This window comes from Alnus glutinosa, chromosome 4 (genome assembly GCF_958979055.1).
Source record: "Alnus glutinosa chromosome 4, dhAlnGlut1.1, whole genome shotgun sequence".
NCBI lineage: Eukaryota > Viridiplantae > Streptophyta > Magnoliopsida > Fagales > Betulaceae > Alnus > Alnus glutinosa.
The window spans coordinates 10,045,391-10,062,879 of NC_084889.1; the positions used below are offsets into that span (position 1 = coordinate 10,045,391).

At 36.7% G+C, this 17,489-nt stretch overlaps 1 protein-coding gene across 1 annotated transcript; it reads right to left on the bottom strand.

Annotated features, from left to right (window-relative positions):
- Positions 1 to 6,333: 6,333 nt before the first annotated feature.
- LOC133867415 (mannose-P-dolichol utilization defect 1 protein homolog 2) lies at positions 6,334 to 15,455 on the bottom strand. The gene is made up of 8 exons (XM_062304173.1): positions 15,188 to 15,455; positions 14,333 to 14,486; positions 8,648 to 8,720; positions 8,479 to 8,545; positions 8,209 to 8,268; positions 7,506 to 7,566; positions 7,374 to 7,415; positions 6,334 to 6,684 (listed from the first exon to the last, which is right to left on the bottom strand). Exons 1-8 carry the CDS (start codon positions 15,332 to 15,334, stop codon positions 6,581 to 6,583), a joined length of 708 nt encoding a protein of 235 aa, XP_062160157.1. The 5' UTR covers positions 15,335 to 15,455; the 3' UTR covers positions 6,334 to 6,580.
- Positions 15,456 to 17,489: the final 2,034 nt, after the last annotated feature.

Genomic DNA, 17,489 nt, shown 5'->3' on the forward strand with positions numbered 1-17,489 from the left:
ACGGTGCAATATATTCACCACATGACATTATGTACACGGTTGGATCGATGTAAAAAAATAAAATTTTGAACTTGAAATTATTTTAGTCCCTCATGGAGTTAAATAAAAAAATAAAAAAAGGAGGACTAGTTCTCATTAAAAAAAAATGGAGCAAGAAACTTAAATTTGTGAAGTATGTAACTGTGACTGTGAGAACCAATTATCATTTGGGGAAACGTTGATGATGGTGCAGTGAACAATGCAACACTTGAAAATAAGATTAAATAAGACATAGCATGATATAACATAACATGATCTTCCCCCAACTAATTAAGCATCCGGCCTCCTAGCCCGTCCCTTCCTAATTACCTGGAAAAGAAAAGCAAAACGGATAAGCGAAAAAGCTCAGTAAGCAATATTCCTAACCAATTTAAAACTGGTTGGATAAAAAAAAAAATTCTTTAAAACATTTGGCTCAACATAAAAAGACATTCTTACATTCTTAATTAAACTGTTTCTTTGTAAAACTAAACTTAGTTAGGAAAGCTTTCTTTCTTCTTCTTATACTATGGCCTGTGCATATTGTTACATCTGCATGGGGCTTACTTTGGGATCTGACATGCATATGCCGTGGACGTGTCTGGCCAGCTGATTAACTTCTGGGTTCATTTAGCTTGACAAACATGATAATAGACGACACATTAATTAGTCATTCAATGCGTTGCGCTCCATCTCAGCTCCGATGCTATATTGTGACGTCTCTCGCCTCTTAGGCTATATATATATATATATATATATATATATAGCCACCTTGTCATATGCCCTTAACTTTTCTCTTTCTTAAACTCTTATCTCATATCTTAGGGCAATATGAGAAGGGCTATTTCTCTATTTCTAAAATATTTCTTTTCCTAGAATCATATATGTACCACGTGTTATTCGAGTGGCATCATAGCATTTTCAAAATTAAAACAAGTCTACGTACTTTTAATTGGGACAATGTCCCTTTCAAACAACCAAAAATTTGTCAATGTTTTCTCAATGATGAAAATATCCTTCACATATATATATAGGGAAAAATATATATTAGCCCCCCAAACTACCACCCTTTCTCCAGATGGCCCCCCAAACTACCAATGCTTAGATTCTGGCCCCCCAAATTACTACTTTCTGATTTTTTGGCTCCATCCGTCCATTTATGCCGTTAATTTTAAACAGAATTCCGAAAATACCCCTCCTACACTTTGAAATTCTCACTGTTAAAGGAGGGGTATTTTTGAGTTTTTGGCCAATTTCTGTTAGAATTAACAGTATAAATAGACGGATGGGGCTAAAAAATCAGAAAGTGGTAGTTTGGGGGGTCGGAGTGCAAGTGTTGGTAGTTTGAGGTGCCATCCGGAGAAAGGGTGGTATTTTAGGGGGCTAATATATATTTTTCCCTATATATATATATATATATATGTTAAAAAAAAAATAAGAATTTTTTTACCATCATGAAAAACCAGTAGATCTCTTATTTACACCTTTTTTTTAGAAATTTAATTTATTTAAATTCCTTTTCCAAACTCATGATCTTGTAGATGATGGCGGAGGATATGGCAGCAAAGCCCGAGGTTGAGAATCCCTGCTGTAAAGCGGTATATGGTTTTCGCTTCTGTATTTGCGTTTGTGTTTTTGAATTTTGAAGTGGTTCTACTGCTATGGGTGTTTGTTTGGAAACTCTGTTGACCAAAATGAAAAACATTAATGGTTTTGGTTGCAGTGGAATGAAAAATATTCAAAGCTAGAACAGTAGCAGTTTGCGCGATCGCAAGTCGTCAACATTAGAAGTGTACAAGCGGACGATTATTAATTGTCTAATAATCGATCACTAAATGTATAACCCCGTAACCGTTTTTGTAGGCAGTTAAAAAAATACTAACCGTTTAGAACAGGGCAGCTAGTAGTTTTAGAGGTAAGCGGAGACAGTTAACAACCGCTTACCGCCTACCATTAATAATAAACAAAACGACGTTGTTCTGGTGCGTTTGATATAAGGTTTTTGTTTTGAGTCTAATGAAGTTTATCTTTATTCAAAATAATGATATTATTTATTTATTTATTTTGAAAAAAAAAAAAATATATATATATATATATATATATATATATATATATATATATATATATATATATATATATATATATATATATATATATATATATATATATATATATATATATGCCTTATGCGGTGCATATATATGCTACTTGCAACATCAGTAACTCTCTTGTATGTTTATGCTTGGACTATGTTGGAAGGATTCTACCCAAGTCTCCAAAAGATTTGTACATTGTCGAAGGAGATGGATTAAACCAGAAGTGCACAGTGTGAAATTGCCCGAAACATCTTCTTTTTTGTTTAACAAGAGAGAAATAGTATAGCACTTTCTAGCATCCTTCTAAATGGCAAGTATTTAATAAATAAAAAATTACTTCAAAAGGTAACCTACAAAATGTAATTTTTTAAGTAAAAAAATTAAATTCGCGTCGTTCAGAAGGACACTAGAAGAAGCTCTAATATTTCTTTTAACAGAGCATGACCCCGGTTTAATTTTTACGTGTTTTGTTTTTTTTTAAAAGAAGTAATGTTTTTAATTTTTAGTTTTAGTTGTTTTTAAAAAATTTATTTTACTTTTATTAAGAGTATATTTGTCATCAGATGGAAGATTGACAATTTTTTATAATTTAAAAGAAACATTCTCTAAATTTAAAGTTTGAGAAGACATTTCGATTGGATGATAGCTTCAACCTCGAGGAGAATAAGTGGACTTTTTTTTTTATTTATTTAATTTTTATTTTTTTTATTTTTCTTTTACTAGTCTACGCGTGGCTAATTATAAGAGTCATGAACCCCACACGGCACACATGGGTGCAACTTGCGAGTAGTCGTCTCAATTTAAATGCATATGACACACAAAACAAAAGAGACTGCCCCTTGAAAAGAAAGAACATAAATAAATCAATGAAGGAATAAATGTAAAATTACTCTCTATAATTGGCATAAATTATAAATTTTTCTTTGCGATATAAAAAAAAATTCAGAGGTATTCGGTGTAGGACAAAATAATAATTTAATCCTTACAATCAAATTCCGTCAAAACACTTCACGAATTTCGTTAGTGTGTCACATCAGCACCAATAGAATGATGACATATGTCATTCTTAATACAAAATAATATATATATATATATATATATATACCTTAAAATTAAAAACTTAAAAAAATATATATAAAAAAAGGGGTAGCTTGTGAGTCACCCCAAGCCCGCGGCCGCACCCTCTTTTCTTTTTTCTTCTTTTTTTAAAAAAAATTAATTTTTAAGTTTTATATATTTATATTTAATTTTATTTTATTTAAAAAAGAGTGACACATGTTATTATTCTATTGATGGTGACATTGCACATTAATAAAATCCGTCTAGTGTTTTGTCGGAATTTGATTGCAGGGATTAAATTATTATTTTAGCTTTTCTCGAAGATCTCTAAATTATTTTTTATACTGCATCGATTTGTAATTTAGGCCAACTACATGGACCGATTTTACATTTAACAAAAAAAAAAAAAAAAAAAAAAAGAAAAAAAAAAAGAGAAAGCCAAGAGCAAGTATAAATAACTTGGAAGTAGGATGAGAAATGCTAAATTTTGATTATAGTAAAAAGAGGATGGTAGTAGAGGTTGAAAAGCACAAGGTGGGGACTGAGACAGCTACAAAGAATAGGGCAAATCCCAGTGTTTCTCAATGTTCATCCACGGCTCTAGAATTGTCACCTTCACTTCCCTTATCTATTATCTCTGTGGATAGAACATTCAAACAACCACCCCTCATTGGTGCAAACATTTACATACACCTCATCTGATGGCCATATCCACATTTATGTTAATCACCAGACTTTTTTGCTGCAATGGTCAAGGCTGAAAAGGCAGTTATAGAAAATAAATAACGGACTCCGCTAGCCGCTTAGGCGGTTAATTGATAACTGTCAGTTAGCATTTATATATATAAAGGTAGTTAGTGGTTATAACCGCTAATTACTATTTCTAAAACTGCTAACTGTTAGGCGGTCGCTTTTTCAAACCAACAATCCACAAGTGTATATATATATATATATAGTGCGACATCAAACAGTCAGGAACGCTTGATTTTATTATATTTTACAAGGATTGATGTGAAGCCTGATGAGTACTATCACGTCAGAAGTACTGGATCCGTAGAAGAATAGGAATAGGATACTTCACTTCTAAAGCCACATGTTGTTGCTCAATAAAGCAATGTATTGAAACTTGAGCTATGAACTGCCCATAATAATAGATATGGTTAAATATATTTTAGCCTTCCAAACTACCACCATTTCTCCAGATGGCTCCTCAAACTACCAATGCTTAAATTCTGGCCCCCCAAACTACTATTTTTTGATTTTTTGGCCCCATCCGTCTATTTATGCCGTCAATTCTAACAGAAATTGGCCAAAAATCCGAAAATACCCCTCCCTTAACCGTGGGAATTTCAAGTATACCTTGGTAATGTGAGACTCTTAACACAAAGAAAAATGACTATTGTACAACTGTTGTTCAAGGTCTTAGAGACATGGAATGGGTCCCATGTGGTGGGTTCCACTACATGAGTCCTACGTGGGACCCATCTCATATCTCTAGAGTGGTGCACAACAGCTGTGCATCAATCACTCCTCTAATACAAATGACATTCTTCAACACCACCACCCAACCCTCCCCCCTCCCACAAAAAAAAAAAAAAAAAAAAAAAATCTAATACACCTGAGAGTATAAAAGGTACTTTAAATTGTTAAAAATAAATTGCTTTACTACCTAGCATGTCTCAGTCAAAAAATAAATAAAAAGGTTGTCATAGAGCTAGACCTCAAGGCTACAATTCCTCGCAAAAAATAATAATAATAATAATAAGCAACGTGAGGATTTTGGAAAAATTCGATTGCCGCCCCCCAATTAGTCAAATACCACTGAAAAAAATAAAATCTCCCCTAGCAAACAGTGTTTTTTCAATTACCAATCTACTGTCTTTTTCCAAACTGTAATTTTTACTCTCAATTTTGCAGTTTCACACAATCTTCAATAACAAAACCACTATACTGCAATATAGTTTTGCTCTTTCTTAAAAATTTCTATGTACGTACTCAAATTTTTATATGGATTTATTTTTAAATTCACCATCAAGTAATAAGACTGTCTAAATAATCTCTATATTTTTAATCTAGCCCTCTTTAAACTAAAACTCTGGCTCTGCGGCTAGAGTATGTGTACCTTTTCCAATAAACTACAAGTGTATGAAAAGAGATTTGTATTTTTGTGCGATGAAAATTATACAAGGACCAGGTCTATATAGCAGGGTGAAGCCGGTAGGTACAATGAATGAAACAAATAAAATAAGGAAAGCAAAATAAAACAAATTAGTAATGATGGATTACCACCTTCACGGAAGCATCCTTTAGTGGTTGCACTTCCATCCCAACGTCAGTACCGTACTCATTTTTCTTTGAACTCTCTTGAGGCCAAAATTATCTCCTCCACATACTCTCATCATACAAAACTTTAATTATTTTCTTACTTATCTTGAAACATCTTACCTCACTTTTGCCTCAATTCCTTGATTTTAGAAAAGTTGTGAGTTTAAATTGTGTTAATTCTGTGACCCACTAAACCACACGGCATAAAAAGGAAGAACGATACCATTTATTCCTCATACCAGACCTTGAAAACCCAATTCTAACTACAAAACAGTGAACTCTGGTCAAATATGCTTTGAAAGTTGTTTGATTTTTTACCCACTACTGACTGGCTGCTTGCTGCTTGACACCGATCAGATGCAGCAATAAAAAGAGTGAAAGGGAAAAGGGGGAAAATATTCTCCTGTGTGCTTTCCAGACCCCTATAGCTGGATTAAGATTTATAATAATTACTTGTCCGAATTACTAGCAATTTGATCACGTAATGTGAAACCTCATATGGGATTTTGGGCTGTCCGAATAGTTGGCCAAACAACTTATAATTTATTTGAACAGATAAGTTCCATATAGGGTCTCTCACATTACTTGTCCAATTTACTAACAATTCGAACATATAATTGCCGTGAATCATTATCCCTAGCAGAGTGCAGCAAAAGCGACCGCAGCATACTTGTATGATGTATCTGACCAAAGGTTTTACCCCCAGCAAGCGATCCTGTTATGTGTGTGCAGAATTGGTAAAAAGATATTTGGACTAAAATAATAAGACCCTACATGGAAAGTAGGCAAGTAATATATAACCATAAGAGGAGAAAAAAAATATTACAACACAAACAAAAGTAAACTTTCCAAAAATAGAAATTCTGATGAGTCCAGCATAAGCTTTTGAATAATTTTCACTTGATAAATACTGTAAGCTGTCCCACTTGGAACATCACTTGATAATTTTCAATTGATAAATACTGTAACTACGCTCAACAAGAAAGATAAAACACCTTAGCACATACTAACTTGTAAAGTTGCCCACTTTCAGCACCTGTTGGGGCTCTTGTATTGTAGGAAAGCTACTCATGACAGGTCTTCTACTTCGTTTTCTTCTCTTCCTTGGCGTGAGGCTTCCGATACATAATTATCTGACTCAGGATGGTCCCATTGGTTGACATACCAAGTGCATAGCCCAAAAGAACTTCAATAGAATCAAGGAAGCACGTGGTACAAATCATGCATAACAAACATGCAAATTGGCATCAATAGCTTAAATAAAACATAACAATTGTTTGATTTCAGCATCTTTTTACAAACCAAATATACCAGAAGACAATTCTTTCTCAGAGAGAATTTCATTTTATTAGAGGAATGGAAAAATAACAGCATGAAAGAAGTTCCTGATATGAGAGCAATAAGTGATATAGAGAAATGTGAAACAAGCCCTCAGAATACGTATAGTCACTGGTGGAAAATCTAAGACCAAAAGGTAAGGAAAACTAAATTTTCCTGCTTTCTTTCGAAAATGAAAATTTTCAACAAATCGCCATTTTACTATATAATTCGATTATCCTCCTCCCCTTGGTTACAAATGAATATCGTCTTATATCTGACATCCATCATCAACATTGTCCAAATAACTCATAGGAGATACTTCAATAAAACTGAAACATACTAAGTTCGTCCAACAATTATGATAATTTACAAATGGTATCTATTTGAATAAAACAATCCTTCTTCCTAAAATACCCTTAGTTGGGCCAAAAAAAAAATAAAAGTGGGATCCAATTTGAAAAGGAATATATAGAAAGAGGAAGTAATTAAGATTTTTTATTTTTTTATAAGTAATCAACAAATATAGAAGCAATAAAGAATATGAAACAAGGATACCACTGCTTGGTGCTTTTTCCTGGATGCTGGTGAAAACTCTCACTACATAACAAACAATAAAGTTTCATGACTTAGTGAAATACATATATCAGACACTTAGCAGCTCTAGTTCAACTAAAAATATAAACTTACCCATGGAACCAGCAAAATTCATGAGACATGTTAAGAAGCTGAGTTCCCCTGTACTTTTGTTCTGTTCAGACAATGGTTGTTCACCAAAACATAATTAAAGAGGCTACAGAGATGTGTGAATTTCAAAGTAACTGAAAATTCATCGATAAATATTGTATGAAGTGGTTAGTAAACAGAATGAAATGAAAACTCACTATTGCCTGTTCTGGAACGTGATCAAATCATCCTCAAATCTTCTTACCCACAATAAGAGTAAGCCTATTTTATTTAGTCCTCTCTTTAGAACCAAACTTTCCTTTTTTTTCCCTAGATAAGTAGTTGGTGAACTGGTGATTTATGGTCAAAATTTTGATATTTACTTACAGAAACACCATTTATGTGGATGGAGTAAAAATTTTGATATCACTAGACAATATTAACAGGGAATTTAACAGCCTCTATCCAAATTGCTGGTTTCAGACACACTCTAATGCACGTTGATACACAAGACATTTAGGTATATTTATTAGCATTTAAAAAAGGCATGGAGTATGGGGTTTCAGAACAGAGTGGACCAGTATTTTTTTTAGAAGTATTTAACAAGGGATTTTATGGAATCTTTACAATTTTGAAAGAAAGAAATTAAGTTAATAAATTATATGAGAGCCAACTATAAATAACATCCAATTTAACAGCATAATAAGACCTTCAACATTTAACTCACAGAAAAGTTCTTCCATATTTGTGGGATCCTGGCGAAGAGAAAAATAGCATGCTGAGATGCCTGTAACAGATCATTTCCGCATCAGAAAAACTCTACACCTTGGCAAATGGGGAAAAAAATTCTAAACAAGCCTGAACATTTGAAATGCATGTACTTGCAAATCAGCATCCGTATAAAGATGAGTAAAAATGCAAGCGAAAAAAGAGAGCTGTGGCAAACCCCAGCAATATATGTTCAAGTGCAGACTAGAAAGTAAAAGATGCTACTCACATATAGGGCTTCAAAGAGAACAGGATTGATTTGACCAGCTAGGATAGTTGGTGCTAAAGCACAATATCTGAAAAACCATCATATTAAGGAAGAATTTGACCGTGTTTTGGGTCTCACAAAATGCAAATTCAAGACAAGTCCAATATTATATTTCACGCAAGAAGGATACAGCAATGCCCTGATCCATGTTGTGGTACCCACTGGTTGAGAAAAATAGTAGATTGTGGCAACTAAAATTATAGCTGCAACAGATAAGCAAAAGAGGAAGTACATTAGATCCTTGAAGAATATGATATCAGCTTTTCATGTTGCAAAGTTATATCATCCAAGAGGCAATACCTCATCCAGGGGGTCCAATAGAGCCAACCAAAACATAATGAACAGGGTTCAACAGATGCTTCTCGTGTCAAAATCTAGGTTCTTGCTTAATTGTAGAATATAGGCAAACTGACACGTAAATATATCTTAGCTATAATGGACTGCAAAAATGCCAATCCAGCTTCTAATGCACTCAGTCCATGCAATGAGACAACGGGATTAGCATAAATCAATGTTGGAAGAGAACATAAGACAGCGAAGTAATTACAAGACACTAAAGACAAAAGTAAGAATAAAATTCTTTACTTCTCAAAAAAAAAAAGGGAATAAAATTATTTAGCATCAAGCATGGAGCAACACTTGATGTAGTAAGTAAAAAGGATTCAGGTTACTTGAATTTATACCAATTGTTTTCTGGGTTCAAATCCAGCTCCAATTTTCTAATTACTACATATGCTGCTCATCATTTAACATGAACCATATTAGATCAGATATATCTTTATCTTCTGATAAAGATAAATCTGTCCAGATTTAAAAGGATTTGTTTTATCCTATTATCTAGGCTAGAAGTTGTACAGCTTATCCTATTATCTAGACTAGAAGTTGTATAGCATTAGGTTTATAATTCTCTACTATTGATAAGCTTAAGTGATAAAGCTTAATTTCAAATATTGTACAGTCCTACTAAAGGACTAACACTATTGTTATTATATAAAGAACTCACTGCCCTACGGTTGAAGTAGGCAGTCAATCAAAACTACTCTAAATTCTATATGGTATCAGAGCCAACCAAGACTAACGCCTATGGCTATTCCAACTCCTGAAACTGACTCCTCCACCCTAACCTCACCCCCTCTTTCAATCCTTACCTCTTCCGCCCCCTTCAGAATGTACATCACCATATCTCCGAGAAGCTTACCCAAGAAAACTACATCTTGTGGCGATTCCTCATGGTCCCCTTCCTAGAAGGCCAAAATCTATTCAGGCATGTCGATGGTTCAACACCACGACCCCCTCAACTCGTCCCAGACACAACCTCTGGTCTCCTTATTGTCAATCCCGGTTATCAAACTTGGTTCCATCAAGATCGAATGATATTCAGCACCATCATCTCCACGCTATCCGTAGAAGCTTTACCCCATGTCATTGGCCTCTCTACTTCCCGAGGAGTTTGGCTCACTTTGGAGACACTATTCTCCGCTCAATCCCAATCAAGCATCCTGCAGCTCAAGCAACAGTTAGCCACCTTGAAGAAAGGTGCTCAATCAATCTCCGCTTACTTCCAAAAAGCGCAAGGATTCTCTCACCTATTAGCTGCCATTGGCAAGCCTGTCGACGCCTTGGAACTCATCTCCAACATCCTTGCTAGCCTCGGACCAGATTATGATCCTCTTGTCACATCTGTGACTACAAGGCAAGACTCCATCTCTCTTAATAATCTTTATGGCTATATGTTATCTTATGAGTTACGGTTGGAACAACACAAATCTGCTATTGATTTGAACATCTCTACTGTCAACACTGCCCAACGTCAAAGTCCCTCCTATCCACGCAACAACCGTGGCCCCAATCCAGGATATCGCAACAATTTTTCCCGAGGCAGGGGCTGTGGCCGTGGTAGAGGGCCACCTCAGCAGTTCCCTTCATCTGGTCCTAGTTCCTTCCAATGCCCCACTTGTCAAGTATGTCACAAACAAGGCCACACAGCAGCCACCTGCTAGTTCCGGTTTGAGCAGGGCTATCAGGCTGACTCCCCTTCACTGCATGCCAACATGACTTTTGCCTCTATTGCCACTGACTCTTCATGGTACCCGGACACCGGTGCCAATGTTCATCTGACAAATGATCTCTCCAACCTCAACTTGCATGTTGAGGACTACACTAGTATGGACAAAATCCGAGTCGGAAATGGCCAAGGTTTGAAAATTTTACACTCTGGTCGTGGTATCTTACCTACATCCTCACATAACTTTCAATTATTCTCCCTCTTACATGTTCCTGAAATACAGAAAAATCTAATTTCTGTAAATCAATTCACCCGTGACAATCACGTTTTTATTGAATTTCACCAAAAAAATTTCTATGTTAAGGACCTCAAAACCCGCCAGCTGCTCCTCCAAGGCCCGAGTAAACTCGGTCTCTATCCTTGGCCCTCCTCTCATGCTCCTTCCTCCAAGTCCCTTGCTGCCTTCATAGGTGAAAAGGTCTCCCTGGATCAATGGCATCTCCGGTTAGGTCATCTAGCTTCCCCTATTGTCAGCCGTATTATTCAATCCAATAAGTTGCCCGTGGTTTCCTCAAAGCTCTCCACAATCTGTTCTTCAGGTCAGCAGGGCAAGAGTCATCGTCTTCATTTCAGCATCAGTCTTCTATTTCCAGTGCTCCCTTACAATTGTTATTTCTTGATGTCTGGGGCCCAACCCTCCTCACTTCTGTAAACAACAATCGTTATTACTTAAGTATTGTGGATGATTTCAGTAAATACACTTGGTTTTATCCTCTTGAATTAAAGTCTGATGTGTGTGCAATTTTTCTTCGTTTCAAACATCTTGTTGAAACTTATTTTGGTACCAAAATCCTTTCAGTCCAAAGTGACAATGGTGGCGAATTTCTTCCCCTTCAAACATCTCTAAATGCATTGGAAGTGTCCTATTGTTTAAGCTGTCCACATACCCATCATCAAATGGGATCCGTAGAAAGGAAACACCGACATATTGTTGAAACCGGGCTCACTCTTCTTGCCACTGCCAGTGTTCCCTTAACCCTTTGGGACTCGGCCTTTGACACTGCAACATACCTAATCAATAGACTCCCTTCCAAAGTCACTAAGCACAAGTCTCCTTATGAGTGCTTATTCCAAGTTTCACCCGATTATAAGTTTCTAAAGACATTTGGTTGTGAATGTTGGCCATTCCTGCGTCCCTATAATTCAACTAAACTTGCCTTCAGATCCACTTCTTGTGTTTTTATCGGGTACAGCAAAAACCATCTTAGATACAAGTGTCTTCACCTTCCATCTGGCAGAGTCTACATTGCCCGACATGTCATTTTTAATGAAACCAAGTTTCCATTCCTTACATCCACTCCCAGCAGCCCCTCTTCTCCTTCCTCCATCCCAAACTCAGTGTCTGTCCCCATTCCTTCACCATTGCATCCAGCAACCAATGATGCACCTAGCATTCCTCTCATACAGCCATCTCCATCTCCACCCCCCTCACCTACCACAGAAACAACCACTGATCCCCATACTCAAATAATCTTAGCCTCTCCTACTGCATCCGAGCTAACTCCTCTCTCACGGGTACATGGTATGATAACACGATCACAGAATCAAATTTTCAAACCTACCACATTCACGGATGGCAGAGTCAGGTATCCACCTCCTCAAGCACTCACAGCTCTCCTACATGGTCAAGAAGCTTAACCAACCTGCTACACTCAAGCAAGTCAGCATGCTCAATGGCAAAAGGCCATGAATGAAGAGTTCGATGCTCTCCTTCAAAATGGAACCTGGTCCCTAGTCTCTCCCTCTCCAGCCATGTACGTAGTTGGGTGCAAATGGGTCTTTCGGATCAAGAGAAAGGCTAATGGGCAAATAGAACGGTATAAGGCTCGATTAGTAGCCAAAGGGTTCCACCAACAACCCGGGATCGATTTTTCAAAAACTTACAGCCCCGTAGTTAAGCCTATAACTATTTGAACAGTGCTATCCATTGTTGTTTTTGCAAGTTGGGCAATCCATCAAGTCGATGTCAGCAATGCCTTTCTCCATGGCAATCTCCAAGAAACCGTGTATATGGCACAACCTTCCGGGTTTCAGCATCCTTCCCATCCTACGGCTGTTTGTAAACTGCACAAAGCCTTATATGGCTTGAAGCAGGCGCCAAGAGCATGGTTTTCCAAACTAAGCACTCGTCTTCTAGAACTACAATTCAAAAGCTCCAAGGCTGATTCATCCATTTTTATCTACAATGCCCATGGGATTCAAATGTTTGTGTTAATTTATGTTGATGATATAATCATCACAAGTTCACACACCAGAGCTATTTCTAGGCTTATTCAGGAACTGAATTTATCATTTGCTCTCAAAGACCTTGGACCTTTACATTTCTTTTTAGGTGTTGAAGCCACTTGGTCCTCAGATGGTCTCCATCTCTCTCAGCAAAGGTACATCCTTGATATCCTAAAGAAGACCAATATGGAGCTTGCCAAACCGGTTGCTACTCCAATGTCTTCCTCTTCTATTCTCAGCAAGTTTGAAGGCTCTACAATTACGGATCCTACACTATACCGCAGCACCATTGGATCACTTCAATACTTGTCTCTCACTCGTTCGGACATTGCCTTTGCTGTCAACAAGGTATCTCAGTTTATGCAAGATCCACGAGACCCTCACTAGACTGCTGTCAAGAGCATTCTGCGCTACTCAAAGGCCATAGTTGACTACACCCTTCGCATTCACAAACGCTCATCACATCAGCTTATTGCCTTCTCGGATTCTGATTGGGCTGGCTGTCTCGATGACCAGAAATCGACGTCTGGATATTATGTTCTTCTGGGTAAAAACTTGATCTCATGGAGCTCCAAGAAGCAGCCCACTATGTCATGTTCAAGCACGAAGTCCGAGTACAAAGCTCTTGCAAATGCCTCTGCTGAATTGATATGGATTCAGACTCTCTTACGTGATCTTTGAGTTTCCCTACCACGTGCACCAATGTTATCACTGCACCAATCTTATACTGTGATAACATTGGTGCGACCTATCTCACTTCCAATCCAATCTATCATGCGCATACAAAGCACATTGAGATAGACTACCATTTTGTTCGAGATCAAGTTGCAGACAAGTATCTAGAAGTTCGGTTCATTTATGGAAAAGATCAACTTGCGGATGTCCTAACAAAACCACTTCCTTCAAGCAGATTTCTACAGCTCAGTTTCAACCTCAACGTCAGGGTGCCTACGTCGAGTTTGGGGGGGCGTATTAGATCAGATATATCTTTATCTTCTGATAAAGATAAATCTGTCCAGATTTAAAAGGATTTGTTTTATCCTATTATCTAGGCTAGAAGTTGTATAGCTTATCCTATTATCTAGACTAGAAGTTGTATAGCATTAGGTTTATAATTCTCTGCTATTGATAAGCTTAAGTGATAAAGCTTAATTTCAAATATTGTACAGTCCTACTAAAGGACTAACACTATTGTTATTATATAAAGAACTCAATGCCCTACGGTTGAAGTAGGCAGTCAACCAAAACTACTCTAAATTCTATAAACCAACCACCCTACAATTTAAGGGATTGTAACCAGTGTCACAAGTGAAATACATTTTCTGGATGCTCAATTGGCAACCCTAAACCTAACCGGGACCGGTTATAGAGACAAATAAAAAAACATCTACAGTTCTAGACACCCTTTTAATGCAAGCATAGTCCGTTACACACACTAGCATGACTTTTTATTCTGTTTCGTACACCCACACTCACTGCAATGCTTTAGATTGACAACAAAAACATAAGAAGCCATGAACAAACCTTGGATCAGAAGAAATGCCAATTCCCCATAAGCTGAAAAGGGAAGCCCTTTGTGTAGACAATATGCCAGAGAAATGGTGTAGCCGACTACTTCAAGCTCAAAGGCCACAACACTAAGGCCCCTGACGCTTCTATTTTTTAAAATTTTTAATATCTGCAATTTCAGAACAAAAAAGCATGATATTATAGATGATATCAAACTAACCAAAAGCATTAGTACAACATGCTGCAAAAGAGATTGATCTAAATTCCTAGGCTGCAAGAGCCAGGCTCATTAAGCTAAACTAAGAACAAGGGCATTTTCGGGGATCACAAATTCTTTTCTAAAATTACGATATAGTTAGTCGCATTCTTTTTCAAATTCCAAGGGTTTTTATTACATAACTCAGTTACAGATTATAACCAATAGCTTTTGGAAAAGATATATGCTTTAAATAAATGGTTTAGGGATAAATTTACTCCAGCTTACAACGAACAAAGGACCCTAAAGAAGAGCTTTTGCTCATACCATTGATGAAAACTAATATCAAAGCCTTCATTCGAATTCATAGCAATTATCAAACAAAGAAAAGGCAAATTCACAATTTCTACGCCTGGAGTCAACTGAAGAATGGATTCCCAACGGTTAACTTTGAATGCAAAAATCACAAACCCGATCCCCCAATACCCCATATTTTCAAAAGCGTTGCACCAAATCTCATGCGCTCATTTGAAAACTAAGGCAAGCTAGTAACCCAGAGGTCAAGTCAAACCCCAAATTCAGAACATCCAACGCTGTGCAATATGTAATTTCAACCTTCAGGATCAAAACTAAACTAAAACTACACATATATATATTATATATATTAGACGTGCCTGGGGGAGTTTGACGGTGGTGGAAGCGGCGACGATGCAATAGCCGAGAAGCTTGGAAATGAGAGGCAGCAAGCAGTCTTTGTGTGGGATTTGACCGTTGCGGAGAGATCCCAGAGCGCAGCTAAAATCAATCCCTAGAAATTCCATTCTTTCTACTCACTCTGTCTTTGATCCAAACACAGAGAGAGATTTTTGACACACTTCACCTTTCCTTTTGTTCTCTGTTTTTCCGTTTTAGCAAAATTTAATCGTCGATTGCATGTATTTTTAATTTTCTTAATTCTCCTTAAGATTTGTTTGTTAGTGCGTATAAATTACTATAGCTTTTTATAGGCCATTTTTCTCCGTTCTCGTGGAGGTCGCCACCCATTTCCTCTTTTCAAAAAAAATAAAAAATAATTTTTTAAGTTTTATATATTTATTTTATTTTTTTTTTAAGATCAACATGTGTCACTATTTTATTAACGTCGACTTGACTCTTAACGAAGTTTATCAAAAATTTTAACAAAATTTGACTTTAGGCAACGATTTATAAATTATACCAACTACAAAAATTTTTAAAATAATTTTGATAAACAATTTGTAATTTAGGTCAGCAACAAAGACCAATGATATAATTTTTCCTAAAATAATCACCCTTCCCAAACTAATGGTTAGCCATATCGCACTTTACTCTATAGGATCGACCATCCAACTTATGGCGGCCTTGATCCGTCACCCTATCTGCACCTTATTTGGGAGGGTCGATCAACTAGCATACACATGTCTAGGTCAGTCACCCATCCTGCATCTTATCATAAAATATTAAAAGCCCAACCGATATTTCATTGCAGAGTTACGAAGTAGAGTAATGCTATATTCCACCCTTGTGTTTTTTTCTTTTGTTCTCCCAAATCGGCTCCATGCTCATGGTCTATCTTGGAACCAATCAGTCTAGTAGATCCAAGAGGCCCAAAAGACTCCCACGCCTTGGGTTGATTCAGCGGAAGCCCAACAATAAAAGAAACTCACATGGGTTGGGCACTCAATAAAATTTGCATCAACCCAAGACTTTCTTTCAATTAAATCCAAAGAGGCTCAATCGAGGCATGGAGTCCACGAAAGTCAAAAAGCTAAGTCCCATTAACTTTAAAAGGGGTCACGTGATCTTCTTATTAGGGGTGGACATAACCCGCAGGATCCGAACCGTCCAGCTAAATCAACACCGCCCCGCATGAAACACAGTTTGGTTTTTTGTCAAACCGTGCAGGGCGGGTTTGGGGTATAAAAATTAAAAAAAAAAAAACAAGAAAAAAAAAGGAGATGGGTTATTTGCCAAAGACACTCGTAATCTTTGATGTTGTTTTCATTATTGACATATTGCAATCGTCATTATTGATGGAGCCATAGTTGACATTCTTGCTAGATTTAAATGTTATAATCAATAATTGTACTAATTCTGCCGCTTGCTGTGTTTTGAAACACTCACAAAATAAAAAAACAAAAATAAAGAATGGTGATGACATTGTTCTTTCATGGTTAGCTGATCATCCAGCTTTGTTTATCGTTTTCACATAATAAACTAGTTTTCATTTCTTCTTTTTTTTTTAATCTTCTTTTTTTTTAAAAAAAAAAAAAAAAAAAACAACAACAACAACAACAATTGACAACAAAATGTTCAATGCCTGCCTAACCATTGTTTCTCTGTTTTTCCTATTTTCTTTCTTTTCGACACAGGCAGTGCACTTTGTAATTTCTCCAACGAGCCATTTTGGGCTAGGAAGAGATCAAATAAGCAAGCAAGCACCAATAAAAGTTGGTTTATTTACTCTGTCCACTACAAGTTTTTTTATTTTATTTTATAGAAAGTGGAATTTCATTCATTAGGCAAGAAATCTTTGATCGGCAATTACAAAAGGTAGAATTGGTGAAGGGCATTCATCAATCCACACCGTGTCTAATGACCGATTAATTGCTAACTTTGCCAAGCCATGCGCCACCTTATTTTAGCATCTCTGCTTACATGGTGGACTGCATAGGACTGAAAACCATTCAATTTGGAACGAATATCCTCCAATAGCTGATCAAATCGGTTCCAAGGCTGAGCTTGGTTTAGGAGTTGCACCGCCTACAACAAATCCCCCTCAAAGACCACCCGATTACGACCGAGTTGTCTACTACAAGTTAAGCAGCTTTTGTATATGTACGGTTGACATATGTGCATGCTTTGGGCCAAATCTATAGAAAAGTTTCAAGACACAAAGTACTATTAGTCACCAATCACCATCCCATGTCCTACAAATTGGTTTTGATACTGGTATTC

What these genes read in the sequence shown, in the direction of transcription:
- LOC133867415 (XM_062304173.1), bottom strand. Translation starts at nt 15,334, where the DNA reads ATGGAATTTCTAGGGATTGATTTTAGCTGCGCTCTGGGATCTCTCCGC. An exon ending in ACATGGATCAGGGCATTGCT is followed by an intron (nt 8,546 to 8,647) that starts GTATCCTTCTTG and finishes ATGGTTTTTCAG; the next exon opens with ATATTGTGCTTTAGCACCAA. An exon ending in TTCTCTTTGAAGCCCTATAT is followed by an intron (nt 8,269 to 8,478) that starts GTGAGTAGCATC and finishes GATCTGTTACAG; the next exon opens with GCATCTCAGCATGCTATTTT.